This window comes from Prionailurus bengalensis, chromosome A2 (genome assembly GCF_016509475.1).
Source record: "Prionailurus bengalensis isolate Pbe53 chromosome A2, Fcat_Pben_1.1_paternal_pri, whole genome shotgun sequence".
Classification (NCBI taxonomy): Eukaryota; Metazoa; Chordata; class Mammalia; order Carnivora; family Felidae; genus Prionailurus; species Prionailurus bengalensis.
Window position 1 is genome coordinate 51,484,255 of NC_057348.1, and position 25,866 is coordinate 51,510,120.

The following is a 25,866-nucleotide window of genomic DNA, read 5'->3' on the forward strand; positions in this document are numbered from 1 at the left end:
TAGAATAGTACACCAGCTAAAATGGGGAGCTCTCTTGTGTTCCGCCAGAAAGCCCAGTTTCATTGCTGCCTCCAAGTTCTTTCTTGCCAGGCTATAAATATTTATTTAATATTTGTTAATATTTCTACCCACTTTAGTACTCTCCAGTGGCATTAGGATGTGGTTGTTAGGGTTTTTTGTTGTTGATTTGGTGGGGGGGGGGGATTATTTTTTTATTATTTTTTTTAATCCTTGAGCCATCTATAAATTTTTGATCCCTTCGTCCTCATGTACGTGGAAATCCATAATCTTCTTCCTTGACACCCCTTTGTTTCCCCAGCTCATGTTTGGGGAACATGATGTGGTCTTAGATGTTGAAGTGAGTTCACACTAGGCTAATTGGTTTATATGGTTTAATGGTTCTTTATCACATGTACATGTTAACGCTAGTTTGACTCTCTTTTAAATGTTGTTCAGCTTTACAGTGGAAATGTTCTCCCTTGCTCCGGTCACTGGCCTTATTTGGAGGGGAAAGGAAATAAAGGGGTTCCTGAATTGTCACTGCGTGACAGAAAAGCAAGATTGCTGGGGTGATGTCAGTTTCCTTTACACAGACAGGTTTCTGTAAACTTCAGACACATAGTAAAAGGGCATGGTATAAGGAACAGGAATCAGATGGGAACCCTTTACTTGGAGTGTTGTAAGGCAAAAGTGCACTTCTTGTATGTTGCATACAGTAAGAGGATAGAGCGCAGCATCTGTTTGCACATGGTCACTGTCATCTGAATCTGAGGTTCCTTAAGTCCAGTGGGCCACTGGTGCTCCCGGCTGATGATTTTGCAAAAGGCTGATTTGTCTGAAACTCTGAAGGTTCCGGTCCATTTTGGTGGCTGAGCTGTGATGACCCTGCCAAACACGGAATCCACTCCACTGAGGCGGACAGGCTGGGGCTTCCTGACCAGCCCTTTCTTGTTGTTCGTGGTTTGGAGCTCTGATGTGTGGCAGGGTAACTTGGGACTCACCCCAGGCTCCAGGAATGGGCTGTCTAGAACTAGAGTGACCTCTTGAAAGCACAGCTGCACTTCAAGGTCAGAAGGGGTATGTGGGAAGCAGGGGGAAGCCCTAAAAGGGTGCTTTGAAGAAGATGTAGGTGTTGTGTGCCGCAGCCATTGGAAGCTCTCATCCAGTGGGGTCCATGGTGACCAGAGCTGGTATCCTGCCATTGACAGTCCTAAAGAAGAGGAATCAGAACATGGAATTTCCCTAGCATGGTTTTGGGGAGGGCATGGCCATTTAAATTCACATTTATTTGTTTCATTATTGACTTTAACTTATTCTGTAGTTCTCATTAACAGACTCCAATAGATGCTAAGGATACTAGTAATTCTATAAAGTGCAGTAGTGGATGGTCACAGGTATTGAATCTGGCAACTACTATGTATACTAAAACTTTATTAAGTCTTATCACAGGCCTCTGAAGGTAGGTTTTAACCTATTTTACAGGTGAGGAAATGGGTTTGTCCAAAATGGAATACCCCAGTTCACCATTATAACTGCTAAAGACAGAATCTACACCTCTGAGGTGGCAGAGGATGCTGGCACTTCATGATGAGACATTATTTGTGGTCAGAAGCTCAGAAAGGCCGTATCTTACCAGATATTTGTGACTCTAAATCCCATGTACTTTATTTATACCAGGGCTTCTCAAAGTATGATCCTGGCACTAGCAGCTTCAGCACCATCTAGGAAATGTAGAAATGTACATTCTTGGGCCCTACCTTAGACCCATAGCATTAGAAACTGGGGGTAGGGCCTTGCAATCTACATTTAAACCCTTCAGGGTATTCGGATGCACTTACTATTTGAGAACTTCTGATGCTGTCCCTTTTAAGGAACTTAGGTTTTCATTATTCTTCATTATGGAGACTGTCTCCTCTTGACCCTAAAAACCTGTTTTTTAACATAAGGGAACAGCTCTCTCAGAGCTCTGAGGTACTTATGTACCACCTCAGAGGAATTACACCAGGCTAGAAAGAAAAAAGGTTTCCAAAGGACAGTCTTTAAATAAATGTTTAAACATTTTTCTGATTCTTCTAGGTGTGTTTTATTTTTGACTTTGGTTTGTTATGGGAGACCCAGTGGTTAAGATTGTGATTTCCCCCCCTTAAAGGAAAAAGAAAGGGCTGGGAGGATGTTGCTAACTCAAAATTTATTCAAGTAGAAAATGGATTTTCTATCATTCTGCTTTAAAATTGCCAATATAGGGGCGCCTGGGTGGCGCAGTCGGTTAAGCGTCCGACTTCAGCCAGGTCACGATCTCGCAGCCCGTGAGTTCGAGCCCCGCGTCGGGCTCTGGGCTGATGGCTCAGAGCCTGGAGCCTGTTTCCGATTCTGTGTCTCCCTCTCTCTCTGCCCCTCCCCCGTTCATGCTCTGTCTCTATTAAAAAAAATAAATAAATAAAAATAAAATTGCCAATATATAAAAGGTTTTACTGAATTAAGAAGCTAACATTTTTGAGCACCTATGTATTGTGTTAAGGGGCATAGTAGTTCCCTTTTCTTTCCAGTCAAGTATTTTTCTCTGCCTCTTCTCTCTTCTCCCACAAAAGGTAACAGCAGCAGATCTGATCCCATCCTATCTAGTAATTGCCCAATAAATGTGAAAAGTTGACTCCTCCACCATAGTTTGTAAGACAGTAAAGTTAATTTTAAAAAAGAGTTGCCGGTTGCATCAAAAACCACAAAATACCTAGGAATAAACCTAACAAATGAGGTAAAAAGGTCTGTACGCTGAAAACTATAGAAGGCTTAAGAAAGAAATTGAAGACACAAAGAAATGGAAATAATGGATTGGAAGAACAAATGTTAAAATGTGAATACTACCCAAAGCAATCTATATATTCAATGCAATCCCAATCAAAACAGCACCAGCATTCTCACAGAGCTAGAACAAACAATCCTAAAATTTGTATGGAGTCACAAAAGATCCCAAATAGCCAAAGTAATGTTGAAAAAGAAAACCAAAGCTGGAGGCATCACAACCCCAGACTTTAACCTGCATTACAAAGCTGTAATCATCGGGGCGCCTGGGTGGCTCAGTCGGTTAAGCGTCTGACTTCGGCTCAGGTCATGATCTCGCAGTCTGTGGGTTCGAGCCCCGTGTCAGGCTCTGTGCTGACAGCTCAGAGCCTGGAGCCTGTTTCAGATTCTATGTCTCCCTCTTCCTCTGACCCTCCCCTGTTCATGCTCTCTCTCTCTCTCTCTCTGTCTCAAAAATAAATAAATGTTAAAAAAAATTTTTAAAAAAAAAGCTGTAATCATCAAGACAGTATGGTATTGGCACAAAAACAGACATAGGTCAATGGAATAGAAGAGAGAACCCAGAAATAGACCCACAAATATATGGCCAACTAATCTTCAACAAAGCAGGAAAAAGTATCCAATGGAAAAAAATCTAGCAAATGGTGCTGGGAAAACTGGATAGCAACATGTAGAACAATGAAACTGAACCACTTTCTTATACCATACACAAAAATAAAATCAAAATGGATGAAAGACCTAAATGTGACAGGAAGCCATCAAAATTCTATAGGAGAAAACAGGCAATAACCTCTTTGACCTCGGCTGCAGGTCTCTGAAAGCAAGGGAAATAAAAGCAAAAATGAACTATTGGGACCTCATCAAGATAAAAAGCTGCTGCACAGCAAAGGAAACAACAAAACTAAAAGGGAACTGACGAATAGAAGATACTTGCGAATGACATAAAGGGTTAGTATAAAAAATCTACAAAGAACTTGCCAAACTCAACACCTGAAGAACAATCCAGTGAAAAAATTGGCACAAGACATGAATAGACACATTTCCAAAGAAGAAACCCAGATGGCCAACAGACACAGGAAAAGGTGCTCAACATCACTCATCATCAGGGAAATACAAATCAAAACCACAATGACAAATCACCTCACACTGGTCAGAGTGGTTAAAATTAGGAAACAACAGGTGTTGGCGAGGATGTGGAGAAAGAGGAACCCTCTTACACTGTTGGTGGGGATGCAAACTGGTGCAGCCACTCTGGAAAACATTGTGGAGGTACCTCACTATTTTTTTTTATTAAAAATAGAATTATCCTATGACCCAGCAATTGCACTACTAGGAATTTATCCAAAGGAAACCAAAATGCTGATTCAGTGGGGCACATGCACCCCAATGTTTATAACAGCACTATTGACAATAGCCAAAGTATGGAAAGAGCCCAAACGTCCATCAACTGATGAATTGATACATGCATATATATGTGCATATATATACACGCATACATGTGTCTGTATGATTTGCATATGCATACACATACATACAATGGAATACTATTTGGCAATGAAAAAGAATGAAATCTTGCCATTTGTAACAATGTGGATGGAACTGGAGGGAGGGTATTATGCTAAGCAAAAGAAGAGAAAGATATCACATGATTTCACTCATGTGGAATTTGAGAAACAACAGAACATCATAAGGAAAGGGAAGGAAAAATAAGATAAAAACAGAGAGGGAGGCAAACCATAAGAGACTCTTAAATATAGAGAACAAACAGGGTTGTTGGGGGTGGGGAAAATGAGTGATGGGCGCTTGTTAGGATGAGCACTGGGTGTTATATGTAAATGATGAATCGCTAGATTCTACTCCTGAAACCAAGACTACACTGTGTGTTAACGAGACATGTTAACATACATGCATATATTTGGACCTCTTTTTGGAGAAAAGAATAAAATAAAAGCAAAAGAGTTATTGGTGACATTTCAAATCAGAAGACCTCTCCCTGACAGTGCTTAGCATAAAGGAGGTTTGTTGATTTCTTTCAACTGTTGTTTTTCCTGTCTTTGTACATTCCTTCACGTACTGTGTTCAAATATCTGGACTGCCTTAGGATGAGCAATTGACACTGAAGGGATAGTTGTCTATTACAAACATCCTGTGAAAGTCTTCTGATGCTTGATGTCATCACCCACTACTAGAAGATCAGGGCTGCACTGGTACAACACCATGGCAAGGTGGAATGTGCAGGGTGTTAACAACTCCTCAGCATATGACCAAAAAAGATTACTTAATCCCAGGATCCTTTTCCTGAATCCTTCACTCCTAAGAGCAGATAGGGCTGGAGGTAAAAGGCTTTATCAAATGCCCAGCTTAAGTGCTGGGCAGACCCAACCTGGGTTGAGAGGGGCCTTCTGAACCCAGATCACACCACTTCCACACAAGGTTTAAATCAAGACGATTCACTCCACTCCCACCACCTGAAATCACCGTCATCCACTCCAGTAGGGGTTCAACCTTGGAAGTCTGTTTAAGCTGCTTTAATAGCTCCCAGATACGGAACACCTTGTACTCCTGGCCAAAAGTCTTCCCCTTTACACGCTCTTCCCGTTCCAAGGAAATAGGTCCCTCGATTTCCCCACCTGGGAAAGGGGAAGTGAACGTCCAGGTGCAGCTGAGATCTTCGTGAACTGTGAACTGCGATCCTGATCCGGAGAGGCTGAAGCTGCCGGGAGTGGGGGAGGCTCCCCTTCCCAGCAGACAGAGGGGCTTGTCCCCTGTAGGTCCCTAAACGGGGGTGGGGGCCAGACGGCTTTGGCCGAGGCGGAGGTGGCGGTGGGAGCCCGGGCCCGGTCCCACCATCCGGGCCGGGGGCTCACCTGCTGAACTCCGCGGGGCCGCACGCTCCAGAGTGGCGGCCGCTGTTCCCGAGCCACTTCTCTTCTCCGCCGGGCGCCTGGCAACCGCCTTTGTGACCCAGGACGGGACGGGGCGGGGCGGGGGAGGGGGGGGGGGAGCCCGAGCCGCCGCGGGATTGAGGGCTCCAGGCGCCCAGCTTGGGAGGTGTCAGGACTAGATTCTCTACCCCCACCGCCTTGGAACCCTTTGTCCAGGACTCGGTTCGAATCCTGTCCTCTCCATTCCCCCTCCTCCTCTCTTCCCCGCTACACCTTTGTGCTTTTCAGATAGTCACGGAGGGCGACACGCCCACTTCAAAAGGTGTGGTCAGGAACCTGCATAGAAGTCCCGGGACTTGTAGTTAGTGTTGAGTTAGTCTTTAGTCTTTTTTTTTTTTTTTTCAAGTTTATTTATTTTGAATGGGGCAGAGGAGAGAGAGAGAACGCGCACATGCATGCAAGTGGGCAAGGGGCAAAGGGAGGGGTGGAGAGAGAGAATGAGAGAGTGTCCCAAGCAGGTTCTGGCTTGTAAGCGCAGACAGAGCCCAACTCGGGGCTCCATCTCAGGAACCCTGAGATCATGACCTGAGCCCAGATCAAGAGTGGGATGCTCAACTGACTGAGTCTCCCAAGAGCCCCAGTCTTCACGCTTTAAACCACGCTCAAGACGTATTCAGGCTGAAAGCTTTTATTGCTGCATTGGTGTGGTCCCAGCACAAGGAGACAGTATTTATAAATGCTCACCTCTCACGAACAAGAGGAAAGGTACGTGTCTTCCCTTGACTTCCTGACCCAAAATCGTTTTTCTGCCTTCTATTAAACCCCCAAAAAGGCGATGCTGTCGTCTTCTAACAAAGCTGAAGAACTGACCATTTCACCACAGTGAGTGATTTAACAACTTTGTAAGCGTCACTGCAAACAATGTCCTTGGAAGGCTGAGGGAAGACAGGTCTACACAATTAACTCCTATATCTCCTGTGCCTGGCTATCCCAGTGCGTGGCAGTGTTGAAATATTCGTGGCAGGAATTAAACTAATGGTCCTTCCTGCCCTTACCTTACCCAGAAATTGCCCTTGCACTTTTCCAACTATAGAGCACAGCATAAATAAGAACTGTCACCTTTTATCTGGCTCTTTGGGTGAAGCTGAACAGGAGAGATGGGGGGCATGGGTGTGGAGTCAGGCTAAGATCCTTGTTTGGAAGACCAGATGGTCTTGGTCTTGAGGGTCAAGAGGTCTTAAGGGGCAGAGATCAAGAACTGTCATATGTGCTCTGTGTGTGTGTGTGTGTGTGTGTGTGTGGCACCCTGTGGAAGGAAAGAAAAATGGAGAAGAGAGTTTGGAAGGGAAGTCAGAAAATGGAGAGAGGTACAGAGAGTGATGAGTCTAGACTTGGAAGAGACTGAAATGATTTGAATTGCAAATCATTTTCCAGTAAGTTTATTTTTATTTTCCAGTAAGTTTGATAAAAAGAGACACTGCTGGGGCGCCTGGGTGGCGCAGTCGGTTAAGCGTCCGACTTCAGCCAGGTCACAATCTCGCGTTCCGGGAGTTCGAGCCCCGCGTCAGGCTCTGGGCTGATGGCTCGGAGCCTGGAGCCTGTTTCCGATTCTGTGTCTCCCTCTCTCTCTGCCCCTCCCCCATTCATGCTCTGTCTCTCTCTGTCCCAAAAATAAATAAACGTTGAAAAAAAAAATTAAAAAAAAAAAAAGAGACACTGCTATTTAAAAAGCAAACAGAACAGTTTTTATTGCACAGTTGTGTTTTTTAAATATTAAAACCCCCAAAGTAAAATTATATAATTAAAAGTTGTTGGCTAGAGAGGGCTTTGTGCTGTTAAGACATTCTGTACCACAGCCCTCTATACAGTCTGCCCAGCTCTAAGGGATACATTTTCGGAGGTACAATTTGCTATCACCTCTGGCTCTGATACTCCAGCTCCACGTCTATCACACATATATGGAAAACCATAATCTCCCATGTTACAAGTTACTGATGACCTACAACATCACCTTTGTTGTAGCACTGTATGATCCAGTGCTCAACATTCTGTGTGCACTGTTTTCACGGATTGTCATGACAATAGCCACATTTGCTCTGCCAAAAGAGTATGCAGTTCTTTCAAAGAGGCTAACAACATTATGGTGCACATGCTATATCCATAGCTGCACAAATGATGGTCTAAGTGCATATGATTGCAAAAAAGACTCACATGACCACATGTAATGCAATTGACACATTTCTTCAAGAATTTGATTCCACTCTGATTATTATCCATGAAGTCATTGACAAGATTCCCGGAGTTCTGTGAAACATATGACAGATCTAAAGACCGGAACCTTGTACTCTTATGCTGAGGCAATCTGCCACCTGGAAGCACTACTTGTTGCACCAGCAGCACTCCCAAAGGGCTTGCCTCTGTAGCCCTGCATCACTCATCGGTAACAACTTCTGCTGTGAACAACTCCCACGCTGGCAAACCCATACTGAAGGACTGCCTGACAGCAAGCTCGATGAGCATACAGGAAAAAGCTGCAGAAGTCCAGAGGAATATTCTTCACTGTAGCATAGCACCACATCCTTGTGTTGTTTGGAATTACAGGGGAGACCCTAGAATAGGTGTATAGGAAGTCCTGGAAAAAGAGAAGAGCTGAGCCTGACTTGTCCATGGAAGGCCATTAATCTGGGGAAAAAAAGTTGGATAGATATGTGTACTTAATTTTCTGCTTTCTACATAAAAAGGAAATGTAAACTCATGAGTGTCTGTTTTGTGAAGAGTCAAGCACTGTGCTTTGTGTTTTATTTATCCTTTCTCACAGAATTCTCCCAACAATCCTAATCCATCCATGTTGTTATTCCTGTATTACACATGAAGAAACAAAAGCTCAAAGGGGTGAAGTGACTCCTCTTTGGTAGATTTGTGATTTGAAACTGAGATGTCCCACCTTTGAAGGAAAAGTACATCTCAGGCACCTGGGTGGCTCAGTCAGTTGAGTGACTGACTCCTGGCTCAGATCATGATCCCAGGATTATGGGATCGAGCCCTATGTCAATCTTCTTGCTGAGCATGGAGTCTGCTTGAAATTCTCTGTCTCCCTCTACCCCTCTCCCCTGCTTGCTCTCTCTCTCTCTAAAAATTAAAAAAAAAAAAAAGGAAAAGCAGATCTATCTGATATATTTGTGACATGTGAGCAAGATACTAACTTCAACAGCATCACTTAGGAAGCAGGGTCTTGAATGGCAATAGCCCTCTGGATGCCTGGGGTTCGATATTTTCAGTTGATATTTATTATTTTAGCATCATTTCTATGAATATGTAGGAGAGCTCAAGATAGACCCTAACCTGTTTTCAGATTGGTTCAGTGAAAAGATATTGGAGTCAGGAATCAACTGGTGAAGGTCCACCACTTATTTGACAGTGTGACCTTTAACTTTGTCATCAAGAGAAATCTCTTCCTGATTTCCTTCCACAGGGTTTGTGAGGGTCCAGTGAGGTAAAAGCTACAAAAGTAGCTTTATAGCTTGTAAAATCTCGTTTCTGAGTAAAGGACTGTTAGTAAAGGTTTCTTCCCAGTGCATGTATTGCACAAAGCAGACTGTAAATACTCTCTTAAACAAATCTAAAATTGTTCATGATTCCACTACTTTAATAAACAAGACAGTGACATTTTTTGTATATACTTTTTGTCCTCAAGCAGATGTAATTTTCATATAATTGCAATCAAAGAAAATGTTGTATTTTGTTTTCCCCTTCATTTATCACGTATGTGATGTGTCATAGAGTTCATAATTGCCATTTTATTTAAATAGCAATGGTATTAATTATATTAAGTAGCTGCATGATATCGTCGTAGGTGGCTATACCATCGCTTAGTTATTCTAGTTATTCCCCAACTGTGGAGATATAGTTGTTTTGTTTTTTTAAATAGACAATGTCACAAAGAGCACCTTTGTGCTTAAACTGTCTCCCCCCACCCCTTTTTTAAACGATTTTCTTAATGTTTAGGTCAAAAAAGTTTGAATTTTTTGACAGTTCTTGCTATCAATTTATAAATTTCCTTAAGGAGTTGTGCCAGTTTACAGTGTGACCAGCTATTTAGGAGTCTATCAATTTCCCCTCCGCCTCTCCACCACTAGATATTATTGTTTAGAAAAAAATAATATTTTGTTCATTTGATGGTTGCAAGGTGGGCATCATATTGCGTTGTTAAAAGCCATTTTTTTTTTTAATATTTTTTCAACGTTTATTTATTTTTGGACAGAGAGAGACAGAGCATGAACGGGGGAGGGGCAGAGAGAGAGGGAGACACAGAATCGGAAACAGGCTCCAGGCTCCGAGCCATCAGCCCAGAGCCTGACGCGGGGCTCGAACTCACGGACCGCGAGATCGTGACCTGGCTGAAGTCGGACGCTTAACCGACTGCGCCACCCAGGCGCCCCTAAAAGCCATTTTTAAAATGAGTTGTATTTAATGTGGCTTAATTGACTGTACCCAACTTATTGCTGACACAAACCTTAGTTTGAAGCAGCTAGGGCAGTGGATGTCACGTGGTCACGTGCCCCGCAACGACCAAAACCGCCCAGGGTGGGGTACGTGATGGGTAGGGAGTGTCTCGGCGCTTGCGCATTCCAGTCTCCCCGCTGGTTTTTGATGCGACTTTTTTCAGGGGCGTGGGAGCAGAACTAAAACGCAGGCGAGGACTTGACATCGCGCAGGCGCATCACAATGTTCGTGGATTTGTGGGTGTCAAGGCATGGGTGTGGACTGGCAGCGCAGACGCACTGCCGGCCTGGAGGGTCGGGGCGCCTGCGCAGTCGCTCCTCCTTAGGCGGCAGCCATGGCGGGTCAAGAGGATCCGGTGCAGCGGGAGATTCACCAGGACTGGGCGAACCGGGAGTACATTGAGGTCATCACCAGCAGCATCAAGAAAATCGCGGACTTTCTCAACTCGTTCGGTCAGCGGGCGAGCAGGGGGAGGCGAGGGTGGGTCGAAGGCCACTCAGGCAGTTTGGCGATGGCGCTCAGAAGCTTTGATGGGGCTTTCTCTGGGCTGGTTTTCGCGTCCTCCTTTCGGAGTCCACCTTCCCCCTCTCGCTCTGATCCTCAGGCTCCACTGGGCAGTGCCTGTGGGGTTATCCTGCGCCAGGCTGAGCTCATCGGCTTCATTGCTATCACCCCAGATCCGTTAACAAGTCCTTCCTTTTTCCAGACTCTTCAGATCGCTCCATCCACCGTCTTTTCTTCTCTTTTCTTCTTTTCTTCTCTCAGCAGTAGCCTCCCTGCTTCCTTTGTGACCCGCTTCCATTCCAGTTCCCACTTTGCCCTCAATGTGCGCCTTTCAGAATGCAGCCGCAGCCGTGTCGCTGCTTGTGTAAGTCTCTTGAAGTTTCCTCATCGTTTTCAGGATCATTTTAGCGCCATGCCTTTTAGTCAGCCCCTTCCCGTCTCTCGTGTTTCTTGTCCTGAGAGTGGTAGGAGACGAGATCAGAAGTAAAGTCCAGATTTTTAAGGATATGGAGCTTTCTATATTGCTAGTATTTAACCCATAGTTGGTATTCTGCTTTTGGCAAAATCTTTCCTAGGCGTGGCTTGCTTGTGATAATCTTAAATTCTTGATGCATTGTTCCGTGTCCTTCTGGACAGCAAACATGTAACAGAGACTCCCATCCCATCTTCTCCCAACTGTTTCTTTAGCCGAACTAGGCCCTGGGTAGACTTACTTAAGTAATTGCAAGGTGTAAGGATGACATCTAGTGATCTTTTTCCAACTAGTGTGCTCCTGTTCCAGCACTTCAGCCGCAAGCAACTAAGACTAAGTAGTGGAAACTGGTGTATAAAAATGATTTAAAGTAATTAATTTTCCAGTCAGAGGACTGATGCATTCTGAGGAGTAAGGTAACAGAACATGAATTTTCTTAGAAAGCATCAGCAAGAGAAACTAGATCTCAGTACAAAGCTCTCTCTCAAAGCTCCACTCTGGAGGACAGAGAATAAGAATCATTTCCTGCTTTCAAGGAATTTCTGTCTTGAAGATGAAATAATGACAGCTTCGGAACATCGGTTTTGTATTAATGTATTTACTTACAAAGTGTATAAGATTATAATCTTGATGTGCCTTGGCATGATGGATTTTCTCACCAGGGAATGAGGGTGAGGGCAGTATTCATGAGAGAACAGTATAAATATATATGCAATTGATACATATTCGCATCCATAACTCGGTATAGATAGAGGTTGTAGGAAGGAATGATAGGCAACAAATCATAGATCTCATGTATCCTGAAATTGTTTAAGGACCATGAGTGAAGGAGTATGGTTTAGTAAAAAAGATACATGGATTTGGAGCTAGGAGACTCAAGTTGGAGGCTACGCTAATGGATTGCAGTGAACTGAAAACATAATACTGAACCTATTTACCCTGCTACTCAGATAGTCTGGGTTTCCTCAGTTTCTTTCTTCCTAAATTCTGTGCAAACTCTTTCAATGTTAGTTCTCATAATTGGTTTCTCCTGCTTTCCTGGAGAGTTGAACTATTATTGCAGGTTGATCACAGCATTCTTTACTCATAATCTTCCTTCAGAGAGAGGGCTGGAGAAGAGAAACCAAAATATTGCATGCTAGGGGAAAGATGGAAAGATAAGATCACAGCTTTGAGACTTTGGCTTAGTTGGGAAAGGCAGTGGAAAGTATTTGGAAAAATCACTGACATGGAGAGTTTTAACTTTAAAAAGCAGAATTAAAAGACTTCACCTATCTGGTAGGATCAGAAAATCCAATCAAAGTATTAAGAATGTCAGTGAAATCAGTAAAGCATCTAAAATTACAAGTAACGCTGGGGCTGTTACTCAAAATTTAAAAGTGATCTAGCATGTCACTTCCCCGGATTTGGATCTGGGTAACGTAATAACTTCATTTCTGAGCACTGAATTGTATTAATAAACTTTTAATTCACGTACGTTTATCTTTGACACAAATCTTCTTGGCATCTTATAGTCACTAGATTTATAGCAGATGAGTCTTGGAACTGACCAGAAATTGAAGAGTTTGAGCTCTGGATTTGCAGGGGAGAAATGCCTCTTTTCTTGCTTTATAAACAAGGGAATAGCTGCACTGAAATTTTATCAAATGTGTGAATCACATTTTGTGATCAAATAGAGGATAAAGACTTTTCTTTTTATTTGAGATTTCAACAAGTCCTAGACTGAGGAAAAGTCACACAGAATTCCAGTGTTGAGGATTGGATCTTAAGGATTTCCTTAGCTTAAGCCATTATTCTCCCTTAATGCGATGCTAGTGGCCTAATGTTTGGAGTAATTACTAAATAGTTTTTGAAGCCTGTGGGAAATGAATTTAGTCCTTTTAAAGAAAAATGACAATTAATTGCAATTAAGAATGGAATTATGAAGCAAGGTAAAAAGCTAAAGCCATTTGACTTAGTACTTAGGTGTACCTGAGGCAAGTTCTTGAAGACTGAGCATATCATTGATAGAAGAGTTTCGACAAGGACCAACAGGCCGAGAAACTGGATAAATCATGTAACACTTGAATATATTGTCTTGGCATTGAATGACTCGGGATGAACTTGTGAGGGATATATTTTCCCACTCTAAGTCCTTAGTGTGATTCCTCAGTTCTGATGTGTAGATGTAGGGCTTATATTGAATTTATAATAATATGATTTGGTGGTACAGAGATTTACCAGGAGTTTACTTTGAGGGGGCATCTGGAGCTCTTTGGAAATGGCAGCAATCCTCCAGTCCCCATCCCGGCCACAGAGAGTCTCTGTAGGCCGTGTACTTTGCAGAGGACACTGTTAGCTAATGACTAAATAGCTTTTACCCTGTGATTCCAGCAGGTGAGAGTAATATAGGTGGACCACCCACCTGAACCCGAGAACCCATAGATCATAAGGCAGTGATAACACCCAAACACTTGGCCTGTTCTGTACCTTGAATTGGGGACACTTCTAAAAACAGATTGTCACGGAAGATACCTTTTTATTTTTATACCATTTTATCTGATTCTAAAGCTAATCTGTGCAGAGAAGTGTAACAAAAATAATAAGTGATATTTTTCTAAATGTCAGTTTTTATACTTAGCCAACAAATGTAGCATGCCTGTTATGATCCCAGCTATGTGACACATCCTCTGAAAAAGGAATAAATAAGAATAAATGGTAGCCACTCCTGAGAAATTTAGAATTCTGTCAGAGAAGTAAGACGTAACTACAACAGCAGTTCAAGAGAATGACAGTGTTGATTTTTGCAGGCTAAGGTTATGTGCATTAAGAGTTCAGAGGAGCTGGTAACTGGCATTTGTCAGTAGTGGTAATGGATACACAGTATCAAGCACCCTGGCTAGGACTGCTGGTGTCTTCAGTTAAAGTCTGGTGATAACACACTCATAAATGCACTCTGGTTTCAGATTTGTTCAGCTGCTGAGTGCTTTCACAGTGTTTTGCTTGAATCAATATGTATTTCTTGGGATCTGAAATAATGACTAGTTTCTGGAGTTACATATTCTGGAGGTTATATATTTCTCAACAGTGCTTACCCATTTAGGTCAGTAACAGTGTTGTTCTTGGATTCGGATTCATTACCAAATTTACAGAGCTAGACCAGAAACAGCTGTCCAGGAAGGAACGCTCCCTCTCACCACCCCACCCCCCTGCAGATAATTTTGGCATGTTTCTTTTTATGGGAAATGACAGGTTGTTAGTGGTAACATTCATGCTCTTACTGAATAGCATACATGGTGTGCCTTTGAGCTGCTAAAAACCAGATTGAAAGAGATTTGGTCCTGTTGGGCCGTCCTGGCAGTGAAGGTGGATCCAGGAAAAGAGGGTGCTGAGGTCTTTGTACTCAAGCTAGATCTAGGAATTAGAAGAAGCAGCACTAGCAGATAAACAAAACGATTTAAAAGAGGAATGGAGAATGTCCAGAATAGGCAAATCCATAGAGACAGAAAGATGAATGGTTGCCAGCAGTTGGGGTAAGGCTGAATGGGGAATGGCTGCTCATTGGTACAAGGTTTCATGTAGGGATTATGAGGATGTTCTAAAATTAGATTATGGTGATGGTTGTACAACTCTGTTCTAAAAACTATTGAATTGTATATTTTAAGCAAGTGAAGTTCATGGTATATAAATTATATATCAATTAAGCTATTTTTAAAAAAGAATAATGAAGATGGGTGAGTGGGAAAATACCTAGTATGGAAACAAAAAGAAAAAAAGGAACCAGTAAATCGAAGAGTCAGGCTATAAGCATATTTTAAGAGATGTGGGGAGGGGACTCCAGGCTCAGTCAGTTGAGTGTCCAACTTCTGCTCAGGTCATGATCTCACAGTTCGTAAGTTCGAGCCCCACATCGGGCTCTGCTGACAGCTAGGAGCCTGGAACCTGCTTCAGATCCTGTGTCTCACTCTCTGCCCCTCCCCCCACCTCGCATGCTGTCTGTTTCTCTATCAAAAATAAATAAACATTAAAAAAAGAGATGTGGGGAATAGGGACACCTGGGTGCCTCAGTCAGTTAAGTGTCTGACTCTTAATTTTGGCTCAGGTCATGATTTCAGTTTCGTGAGTTTGAGCCCTGCATTGGGCTCTGCGCTGATAGCACAGAGCTTGCTTAGGATTCTCCCTTTCTCTTTGCCCCTCCCCTGCACATGCTCTCTCTCTCTCTCTCTCTCTCTCTCTCTCAAAATAAACAAACTTGAGAGAGAGAGAGAGAGAGAGAGAGAGAGAGAGAGATGTGGGGAATAAATTACGGCCTCAGAGGTTCCTAAAGATGGTAATGTTGTGTGTGGTGGGAAGGTACCATCCAGGGCAGTAAGCGAACTGGGTTCTGAACTCAGTTGTGCTCCTTACTGTTTTGTCCCATCAGTTATCCAAGATGGGCTTTGGTTTCCCCACTTGTAGAATTAGTAGAGTCACACTAGAGCCAATTTTTTGTTCTACTGATACCAATATGCCAGAATCCATCTTTTTTTTTTTTTTTTCAAAAACATCTCTGTGCCAGGCAAGATACTAATATTTCAAAGATTAATAAGAGTCAGTATCTGCCTTTAATGAACTTATTCTAGTGGGGAGCAGACATGGAAATAAATGATAAATTATAAATATATAAATATCATTGGGCTATGTAGCATGAGCATTTTCTCGTGTCATTGAGTATTCAACCTTGTAATTTTGTTTGCGCGCAGGGGAGGGGCAGAGAGAGAGGGAGAGGAAGAATCTGAAGCAGGCTCCTGGCTCTGAGCTGTCAGCACAGAGCCTGACCTAGGGCTTGAACTCTTATTCGGACACTTAAGCAAATGAGCCACCCAGGCACCCCTTGTTTTGTTTTTTAATGATTTGTTAAAATGATGCCTTTTTTGTTTGTTTTTTTAGTGACTTGTTAAAAAGATGCAAACTTGTAATTTTTAATGGTTGGTTTTAATAGTCTTTCATAAATATGCCCTACTTCATGAAATCATTCGTAAGTAATAGTGGTGAACATTCTTTTTTTTATTTTTTATTTTTTTGAAGGAGAGAGAGAGAGAGAGAGAGAGAGACAAAGCATGAGCAGGGGAGGAGCAGAGAGAGGGAAGGAGATACAGAATTCTAAGAAGGCTCCAGGCTCTAAGCTGTCAGCACAGAGCCCGATGTGGGGCTTGAACTTACAAACTGTGAGATCATGACCTGAGCCAAAGTCGGACGCTTAACCAACTGAGCCACCCAGGCGCCCCAAGTGGTGAACATTCTTATTTGTTAAATCTGTATTCAAAGGGGGAAATGATAACTAAGACCAAGTACATAAACTATAAATTCAACCATAAATGTACAGCAGAGGGAGAATTATATCCATCTGTCACAGACCTCTCAGAGGCCCAATTTGAAGTGAACCTTGAAGGAGAATGTTTAGACAGGCAAGATGAGTAAGATTTGGACATGGAGAAGATTTGGACGTGGGGTTGAGGCAAAATCTGGGTGAAGGAAAATTTGTCGAAATAGATGCCCAAGTGCTTTTGCATAACAAGGAAGAGATGAAGAGGAAGTTGTGAGCTAAGTGTTAAATCACTGAGTGGGAGATTGTCTTGGAGAGAGGATATTTTAGGCTTAAAAAGTGAAGATTATTGAGGATGAGCAAACAGTGAAGTTGAAGAGGTAGGAAATAATTAGCATGTCTAGAAACCTTTTCTCCTATGTATTGAGAATGGTTGGGGAAAGAGTAGTAAAGTGGTTTCTGTTAGAGGAGTTTGCAGAGGAAAAGGTATTTTAGGGGAAATCTGAGGTTTCATTTTGGATGAGGTAGAGAAAGAAGATTAGAAGGATAAAGGAAGAAAAGGAGTTTTGCTGTTTTCCACAGATGGAATGTGGGCTTCACAGGGTATTTGATGTTCTCCCAAGTTTTTTCTCATTCTGAAATGCCTGCACACATAGTGATGACACATTAAGTACCTTCCTAGAGCAAAAGCAGTGATGCCTTTCCTCCTCTCCACAGTCGCTGCTGCTTTCTTGGCCTCTGTTTCTCCTCCCTGTTGAGATTATTTTCTTCCTCTTGTTGCTTCCCCTTTCTTGAAACTCTTGGTTTGCCTTTTAGCAAATAGCCACCTGTACAGTGTTGGTGTGTTAGTTTTTACTGGCTGCCATAACAAGTTACCATAACTTTAGCCGCTTTTATCACATAAGTTTATTGTTTTACAGCTGAGTAGATTGGAAGTCCAACATCAGTTCCCTGGGCTAAAATCAGGGTGTCAGCAGGGCTGCCTTTCTTTCTGGAGACTCTAGGAGAAGATCCATTTCCTTGCTCATTGAGTTGCTGGCAGAATTCAGTTTCTTGTGGCTGTAGGCCTGAGATCTCTATTTCCTTGCTTGCTTTCAGCTGAGGGCTGTTCCCAGCTTCTCAAGGTCACTGGCATCCTTTGGCTCATGGTCTTCTTCCTCCATCTTCAAAGGCAGCAATAGCAGGTTGAGTTCCCCTCACACTTTGAATCTCTTCTTCTTCCTCCACCTTTTCCCTGTCTCTTACATTTAGGATTTGTGATTAGATTGTGTCCATCTGGATAATCCTGGATCTCAGGGTCCTTAAACTTAATCATATCCACAAAGTCCTTTTTGTCGTGTAGGATACATATTCACAGGTTTGGGGGATTAGGTCATGGACATCTTTAGGGGTTATTTTCTCTGCCTACCACCCTTGGTAGGAAGTTCAGCAGGTCCATTCTAAGCAGCTGTGTTCCTAATATAATTCTGACCTCTTCTGCATTCCCCTGCTTTGCCCATCTGCTCTCATTTGGGCTCTGCATGATATATCATTCCTCCTCTTCAGCTAGGGGCTGTGTGTACATGCGTGTGCGCGCGCGCGCGCGTGTGTGTGTGTGTGTGTCTGTATTTGGAATGACATTAATCCTGAACATCAGTCTCCTTTTACCAGATATGTCTTGTCGTTCAAGACTTGCAACACTAAACGAGAAATTGACAGCCCTCGAACGGAGAATAGAGTACATTGAAGCACGGGTGAGTATGTCAGGGAAGGTACTTCCTCATGACGCTAGGCAAGGGTTGTGCAGAGAGAATGCACATTTCTACTTGTTACTGAAACAAACATGGAAGCAATAACAGCCTTAGAGAAGTTAATGGACTCAGTTCCCTGGATTTGACCCAGGTTTCTGGACTCCAAAGCTGTTATCTTTCTTACCACTCCCAACTACCTAGGATCTATAAAAAGATTTTTTTACTCTTTGTGAATTTATCTAATTGTCAATTTCCTTTGACAGGTGACAAAAGGTGAGACCCTCACCTAGAACTGTGCCATGCTGCTGCTGGGAAGTTGCTTTACAGAACACAGGCCTACGTGGGAAAGGCCCCAGCAGCCTCAGCTCCTTCCTCTCTCCTTAAAGAGCAACAGGGCTTATTCTTGTTTTTCTTTTTTCAAAAGCGTGGCCTTTGGGCTCTGCCATGTACATCGGTGTGTGATGTGGCATGTGGGAAGAAGTCCAGGGGAACTCTCGGAAACAACATTAGGCATTTTACCTTTTAAGTAACATTTTGTAGAACTGTTTGTCAACGTATTTGAGGCGTGCAGAGCCAGACGCCTGGGACTCTTTGTTAAGGTCCTCCCCACCTCATTTTCTCTCTCTCTCTGTCTCTCTCTCTCTCTCTCTCTCACACACACACACACAACACATACACACACACTTTCCTTACAGCTCTCATTGCCTCTGCATTGGTTCTATAAACAGTCTTTGTCTCCTTTCCACCTTTGGTGGGGGGGTGGGAGGCAGTCCTGTCTGAGACACTTATGCCCCGGCAAGGTGGCCACAAGAGAATGTTGTTGGTAACCCACCAGTTTCTTGTCCTTTTGGGGAGGTCAAGGCCAGGCCCCCACTTGGCTTGAAGGGACATTTTCAGAATTTTCTTTCTGTCACTTGGGGTGTCTTTGCCTCTCATATTTCCCTAATAAACTCCTCAACTTTATTTGACTGCTGTGATTGTGGTGGGGAGAGGAGCTAGAGATGGGGCTCACCCATTCCACAGAAATCTGACGTGCGGGATGATTACTCTGACATAAAACTCTCAGATGTTGCTCTTTGATCAAAGTCTAGGTTGCCTACCAGCTGGAGCCCCTCCATGTTTGGACTTTTAGCTGACTGATACATCCTGGGGAATCATTTGGTCATTCAGCAGACATTTCCCAGGTACTTATTATGTAGGCATGTTATGCTCCAATAAAAGCTACAGCACTGAATCAGGCATGATGCTTCTAGTCTACTGAAATGCCAGCATCCACACAGTTTAACCGCAGCCCAGGGCAGACTATTAGTTTTATCAGGTAAGAGCTAAATGTCTATTTCTTTTGAAAAGCAAAGAGTTTAAACAGAAGGGTCTAAAACTTTTCATTCTGGAATCCAAAACTTGCTATGAACTTAGGCCACCCTACTCCTAAAGGTTTATTTCTTATGTAGAATCTCTGTTTCAGTCACATAGAAGTCCTTATGCTCCAAGCACACACATTTCCCTCCATTCAAATCGTATTTGCTATTCAAGGGTAGCTTGAGTCAAACCTCTTCTAGAAAGTTCTCCTAGACTTTACTTTTCATTTAGTACTGCCCTTTTCCTTTTCTCAATCCCTCCCATCCCATCTTGCCATGCTAACACACACTTCAGCTCTGGATTTGATCTTGTTATGAGTCATTCTCTGGTGTAGTGTCTACCTGGTGTAATATACATGAGTACCTTTTCCTGTATTGCCCAGCTAGGTGCCTTGAGGAAGGCGGGTGGTCAATAAACACCAATTAAATTGACTTGTAGAGCCCATGCTGCTTTGCATTGTCACATCTTTTGGAACCTCTGCTTAGACCTTTGAAAGGTCATTTTAAGTAGTACCTTCATTTAAAAATGGGATTTTTCAATGGAGACAAACCTGACATTCTTTCCTATAGTAAGTGTTATTTTTGAACACTGTTGAGCTCATCAGTATAGTGCTCTTAACAGTCACTTGAGTCACTTGAGTTCGTTATTCATAATAGCTCTGTCCTGTCCAGGATGAAGTAAGTACTTCTAAAGTTCAAGATGTAGGTCATCTGGTGCTCCGCAGTCAGAGTAGCAGACCTTTATTGAGTTCCTGCTATATGCAAGGACTATACCATGAGTTAGTGATAGGGGAAAAAGAGATGGTAACCAACAGAAACAGGAAAAACCCTTCCTTTATAAAATGCTCAATAAATTCCTTACGGTTGTATGGATACTAATCTGTTAATTTACTGATACTGAAGTAACATTTCTAAAAAAAGTTAGTGTCCTAAGTAATGCCATGTTGCTAATGGTAACTTGCTGGTTGTAAGGAAAACAACTAGTAATATTTGATGTGGGAAACAAGGGAACACAGAACACAGCCTCCCGCTGGTAGTAACCCCTTCATCACCTCTGGCACTTCAAGGTGTGAGAGTGCTTTTCTGTGTTACCACTCCCTTTATAAAATGAGGCCCTGGTTTGCTCAAGGATATGTAGCTTGTGTTGTCTATAATTTATTATTACATGTGCTAGATGTGCTCATTGCTTTTTGTACTTTATTTCATTTAATCCTCAGACTTGAAGAAGTAGGCATTCTTATCTCCGTGTAATAGGTGACGAACTAGTTTTGAGAGGCTAAAACTTGTCCAAAGCCATACGAAGTAAGGGAAGGAACTGGGATTTGAACCTGGACCTACCTGACTCAGACTGTTCTAACCATTCTTTGATTCTGACTGTGGTATATGAAATCTAAAATTTATTTTCTCGTTCCCAGGCCAGTGCCCTTTCACTGTCCTCACACGAAGACACTACAAACCTGTGTTAGCCTTACATGCTTCCATCTTTTCTTTTGTTAAGAAGGCTTCACAGGCTGTCCTTGCTGTGTCTGGCAAATACCGTTTGCATTTATGTCTGTGTTGCGTAGTTTTGCTCCTAACCGCTTCCTTTCTCTGAAGGTTTGATTTTATGCTGTATGTTCTGGAAGCCTTGCCTAAGGAATTTAATCCACTCTAGTGCTTCCTCCAGCTATTTTGGGTTGAGCCAAAAGAAGCAGCTGTATCCCCCTTCTGAAAGACCTTATCTGGTCAGACTCCAGAAACTGGAATTTACTCTCATGTCATATGAGTCTTTGCTCACAGGTCATTGCAGTCCGTATTGTTAGGTTAAACAACCATTTATTTTTGTCTCCAGGGTGTCAGCTTCTTCAACTTAAGCAGTAACAGTTCCAAAATACTAATATTTTATCCTTACTGAGGATGATAAAGTTCTATTTTACATTTTAATCTGCATTTATTAAATCATTCTGGTCTTTCTTTTAAACACTAATGTTCAGTGCTTATAACAAAACTAAGAGGTTGACAGGGTAGTTCTTTTGATTTGAACTGTAAGAAGATAGAGTTTCAGAAGGATAAAATATGCTCAGATTTGCTAAATTCCAGTTGTTCTCAGTCACCTCATCATAATGAAAAACTAGATTGAGTTCATTTTCTTCTGAGGTTTGACATAGGGAAGTTACCTGCATGGTGCCTCTCTTCCTTTCCTTATGACATCTTAATGATTTCTGAAGAAAGATAATTCTGAAGGACTTTCCTGTTTTCTAATGTGAGTGGGAAATGAGCTATCTATGACAAATCTCTCCACCATCCATAGGAACCTTCAAGAGAACCTCTTCATTCTCTCATACTTGGAAATAATTTCTGCCCTGCAATTTGGTTTAATTTGCATATTTATCAAAAAACTAAAAAGTAGGGGGTTTGAGCCAGTGAGCTATGAGGATTACACATCTCTTGATAATAAAACAGTTTTCAATCTCTTGAAAAACTAAGCTTGACCTAGATTTCAGAAGCAGGAAGAAATAGGGAATTGATGTTTTTGGCATTAGAGACGTACGAAGTTCTGTTATGTTGCTCTTGTTACTTAGTACTTTGAATTTTCCACCTTTATTTCATAAAGCTGAAGGCATGTTTATAAACGGTATTTGTTATTGTAGGCCATGCTGAGTGTGACAGAAAGGCCATTTTTCACCTCCAGGCTCCTTCCCAGCTATTGTACTCAGTTTCAGACTGTTGCATGTGAGAAAATCTTTGTCCAAACTTGGCTTTGGAGAATGTGAGTTACTCTGGCAGTTTGTAGACAGTCGGTGCCATTAGGAACTGTACAAAAATACAGCTGCTGTCTGAAGGCAGGTGTGGTTGTCAAGTAGATTATATAACAGAAAATCAGGTGATTTAGGGCTCTCAGGTTTATTTTCTGAAGAAAAGCTAACCTTAATACTAAGTTGTCTAAAGATTAGGATTAGCTAGCAATAAAACTCACAGAACTAAGACGAGAAAAAATTTTAGGGATAATCAAGTCTACTCTTGCCATTTTAGAAATGAATAAACAAATCCAGACAGGTTGTGTGACATGCCCATCCACTTACGTGGTCAGGCCAGGCCAAAACTAAAACCCAGCTCTCCTTATCCCCGCTCTGTGCAGAGCTATTCAAGGACTCACACATCAGGTTTCTGTTTTCTGTGCAGTGCTGGTCCTTTATCAGCCTCTCCTTGGAACGAATTGATAACCTGACAGAACAAAGAGCAACTGTCACGTGTAGCTAAGTGTCACCCTTTGGCATCAGTGTTTGCATCAAAAAACTCTGGGGCAGGGTTTCCTGTGGCTCTTTGGGCACCTTTGGGTTTGTTGAGATGACCCAAGTATGAGGTTGTTATTGTGCCTTAATCTGCATCCCCCAACAATAACATGTTTTTAAACAAATAATTTTATTGTGAAACAATTTTCAGGCTTGTAGAAAAGTTATAAGAATAGTACAAAGAATTTATATATATTCATATAACATATTTTTGAATTGAGAGTATTTATTTTATCCCCAAATTTGAACTCATTTAATGTGATAATCCCAGTGTGACTTTAAGAGTTCACATGGACAATAAGTGCATTATAAGGAGAAACACTTTATTAATATACTTTTTTTAAAAGGAAAATGTTTAATTCAATAAGTAATTCAGTTTGGCTTTGACAAACACTATGCCTAAGAAGTTGTTTATTAGCATCAAATATACTGTATGTCTCCTGTGCGTAAGGCACTGGAGATAAAATGGTGAGAAACAGACATATAGATCCTGCTCTTAGAGAGTATAATGTAGTCATGGTTCACTGGTATTTTCCCGAACAACCCAGAGGATACCAAAATGACATTTCATTTAAAAACTCAGGAAAAAAAGAACATAGAGGAACAATGCAGTATCAACTTTATTAAATAGGAAAGATATCATTGGCTAAAGTTTTATTTGTCAGAATCAAGTTTTTCTGTTATTTGGTTACTTTAGTTTTAGTTGTTTGTTTGTTTTTTTAAAACACCTGTGATAGTCATACGATACTGCATATAGATTATAGGTACGCATAAGTGTATGAGAAGCACTAAAAATTGGCCTGGATAAAAGAACTATCAAAATTCATCAATAAAAAGTCTAATAAATGTTCAAAGGGCTTCAGAGACAAAACGATGGCAAATAAGCTCATGAAAAGATACTCAACATTGCCAGTCACTGGGAAACACAAATTAAAACCTTAGTGAATTCCCACTATACGATCTATTAGAAGAGCTAAAACTTTAAAATAACAAAACTAATACCAAGTGCAGGCGAGGATGTGGAGCAACTGGAACACGCCTGCCTGCGTTGCTGGTGAGAATGCAGTGATAGAGCCACTGTGGGAAAACACACTTCCTGTGTGACCCAACGATTTCACTCCTAGATGATTCTCACTTAGGACAAGTGAAAACTTATGTTCACCCACACACAAAACAACCTGTATGCAAATGTTTATAATAGCTTTGTTCATGATTGCTGAAAACTGGGAACAACTCAGTGTCCTTCAGTTAGTGAGTGGATGGCGGAATACCATTTGGCAATGAGAAGGAATAAGCTGTTGATACAACATGGATGAATCTCAAATCGATTATGCCAAGTAAAAAGCCAGGCTCAAAAGGCTATGTACTGCGTGATTCCATTACATGACATTGTGGGAAAAGCAACACGAGGGACAGAAGACAGAACAGTGGTTGTCAAGGCTTAGGCCTACAGGTAGAGGTTGGTCACAGCATCTTTTGGGGGTGATGAGATACTCTGTATCTTAGCTGTGGTGATGGTTACGTGACTGTGTTGTCAAAACTTGGATCTATACACCAAAATGTGAATTCTATATGTAAATTTAAAATAAATTTAGGGGGGAAAAGAGCCTGAATAGATACACGTCCAACTTGAGATAGTTATTGCTCCTGGGGAGGAATGAGGGAAATGGGACCAGAGTGGATGTTAAAGGGGATTTTAGCCTCATCATATGTTTTGTTGAAAAAATAAAAAAGTAAATATGATAACATACTGTTGAATTTGTACGGTGAGATTATCAGTGTTTGCTTTATTATTTGTACTTCTTTGTATTTTCTAATTGGTCAAAATATAAACAAGGCAGAATGTATCCTTCTAAAGGAAAATTTATAAAAGACATTAAAATAGAAGGGGAGAGAAATAACCAGTTATATTAAAATATGTAGGTGTATTTTCTTCTATTCCTCTCTTCATGTTTGCTTTTGCATAGTGGAAAGTGTAATGTAAGAACAATATAGCCTCTAGTTTTCCTTGGTATAGCCTAAAACATGTTTTCCTTCCTCTTAAATAGTCTTTGTAATTATTTGCAATGATGTAATATCAGTCTTAAGCCTTGCATTTAAATAACTGCTCTCATTTTACGGATGTAGGCATTTCTGTAATATTATTAAACTGGTATGTTTCACTTTACTAACCTGGAAGTACAAATGAGGGTATGTTGGAATGAATCTTGTAAATTTTGATGTCTCTGAACCATTGTAATTTAACAGGAAGTCCTATCTTTCCTTGGGGTTTTCCTCCACAAATGTTTCCATGTTGATGTTCAATATAGCTGGAGGTCATCCCTGCTGGCCACTCTTCCTGCTGGAAGCCATCAGGATACTTTGTATAATGTACTTTCAAGGAAACTCCATGGCAAAATCACCCAAGGTTCTGGTGTTCCTTTGTAGATTTGCCTGACTCCTTGGATGGGACTCTTGCCATCATTTTCAACAAGGCAGGAAATGATGAACCTCTAATCCAGCACACTCCTCTGACCACCGTCTGCACACCCTTATACATGCTTCCAATTTTTTAAAATAAAACATTTATATGTAAATGTTTTATTTTTTGAGAGGGATAGAGACCTGGAGTGCAAGCGTGGGAGGGGCAGAGAGAGAGGGAGACAGAATCCAAAGCAGGCTCCAGGCTCTGAACTGTCAGCACAGAGCCCATTGCAGGACTTGAACTCACAAACTGCGAGATCATGGCCTGAGCTGAAGTCAGAGGCTTAACTGAGCCACCCAGGGGTGGCAGAAAACCATGTAACTCGATCTCGGGGTCATGAGTTCAAGCCCCATGTTGGATGTAGAGATTACTTAAAAATAAAAAGTATTAAAAAAAATTGATTTGGGTCAATTATATCTCAAGACTGGGGGAAAAAGGAACTGATTTAGTTTTCATTACAAAGGTAATAAAACTATATTCTAAAAAATGGGGGTGGGGGAATAACTGCATAAAGGTCACCACACTATACATACAATTTGATAGCTTTTCCCCCTGTATTTTTAAATTTTTTAATGTTTATTATTTTGAGAGAGAG

At 41.7% G+C, this 25,866-nt stretch overlaps 2 protein-coding genes across 7 annotated transcripts; one reads left to right on the plus strand and one right to left on the minus strand.

Moving 5' to 3' along the window:
* Positions 1–637: 637 nt before the first annotated feature.
* FANCD2OS (FANCD2 opposite strand) lies at positions 638–6,104 on the minus strand. Of its 5 annotated transcripts, none has more exons than XM_043588095.1 (2): positions 5,667–6,104; positions 638–1,210 (listed from the first exon to the last, which is right to left on the minus strand). In XM_043588095.1, the coding sequence occupies exon 2, from the start codon at positions 1,200–1,202 to the stop codon at positions 666–668; it is 537 nt and encodes a 178-aa protein (XP_043444030.1). In that variant the 5' UTR covers positions 1,203–1,210; positions 5,667–6,104; the 3' UTR covers positions 638–665. The 5 variants fall into 5 exon arrangements, with proteins under 5 accessions (XP_043444030.1, XP_043444028.1, XP_043444029.1 ...); XM_043588093.1 differs by lacking the exon at positions 5,667–6,104 and adding an exon at positions 5,430–5,660; XM_043588094.1 differs by lacking the exon at positions 5,667–6,104 and adding an exon at positions 5,183–5,423.
* A 4,234-nt stretch (positions 6,105–10,338) lies between these two features.
* BRK1 (BRICK1 subunit of SCAR/WAVE actin nucleating complex) lies at positions 10,339–25,383 on the plus strand. 2 transcript variants are annotated; one of them, XM_043588103.1, is made up of 4 exons: positions 10,425–10,639; positions 18,098–18,180; positions 18,441–18,450; positions 25,235–25,383. In XM_043588103.1, the coding sequence occupies exons 1-4, from the start codon at positions 10,522–10,524 to the stop codon at positions 25,360–25,362; spliced, it is 339 nt and encodes a 112-aa protein (XP_043444038.1). In that variant the 5' UTR covers positions 10,425–10,521; the 3' UTR covers positions 25,363–25,383. The 2 variants fall into 2 exon arrangements, with proteins under 2 accessions (XP_043444039.1, XP_043444038.1); XM_043588104.1 differs by lacking the exon at positions 25,235–25,383 and having other exon boundaries at positions 10,339–10,639; positions 18,441–19,140.
* Positions 25,384–25,866: the final 483 nt, after the last annotated feature.

Excerpts from the sequence above, each read along its gene's own strand:
- FANCD2OS (XM_043588095.1), bottom strand. The coding sequence starts at position 1,202 with ATGGCAGGATACCAGCTCTGGTCACCATGGACCCCACTGGATGAGAGC.
- BRK1 (XM_043588103.1), top strand. The coding sequence starts at position 10,522 with ATGGCGGGTCAAGAGGATCCGGTGCAGCGGGAGATTCACCAGGACTGG. Across the intron at positions 10,640-18,097 it reads GGACTTTCTCAACTCGTTCG|ATATGTCTTGTCGTTCAAGA; the intron begins GTCAGCGGGCGA and ends TCCTTTTACCAG.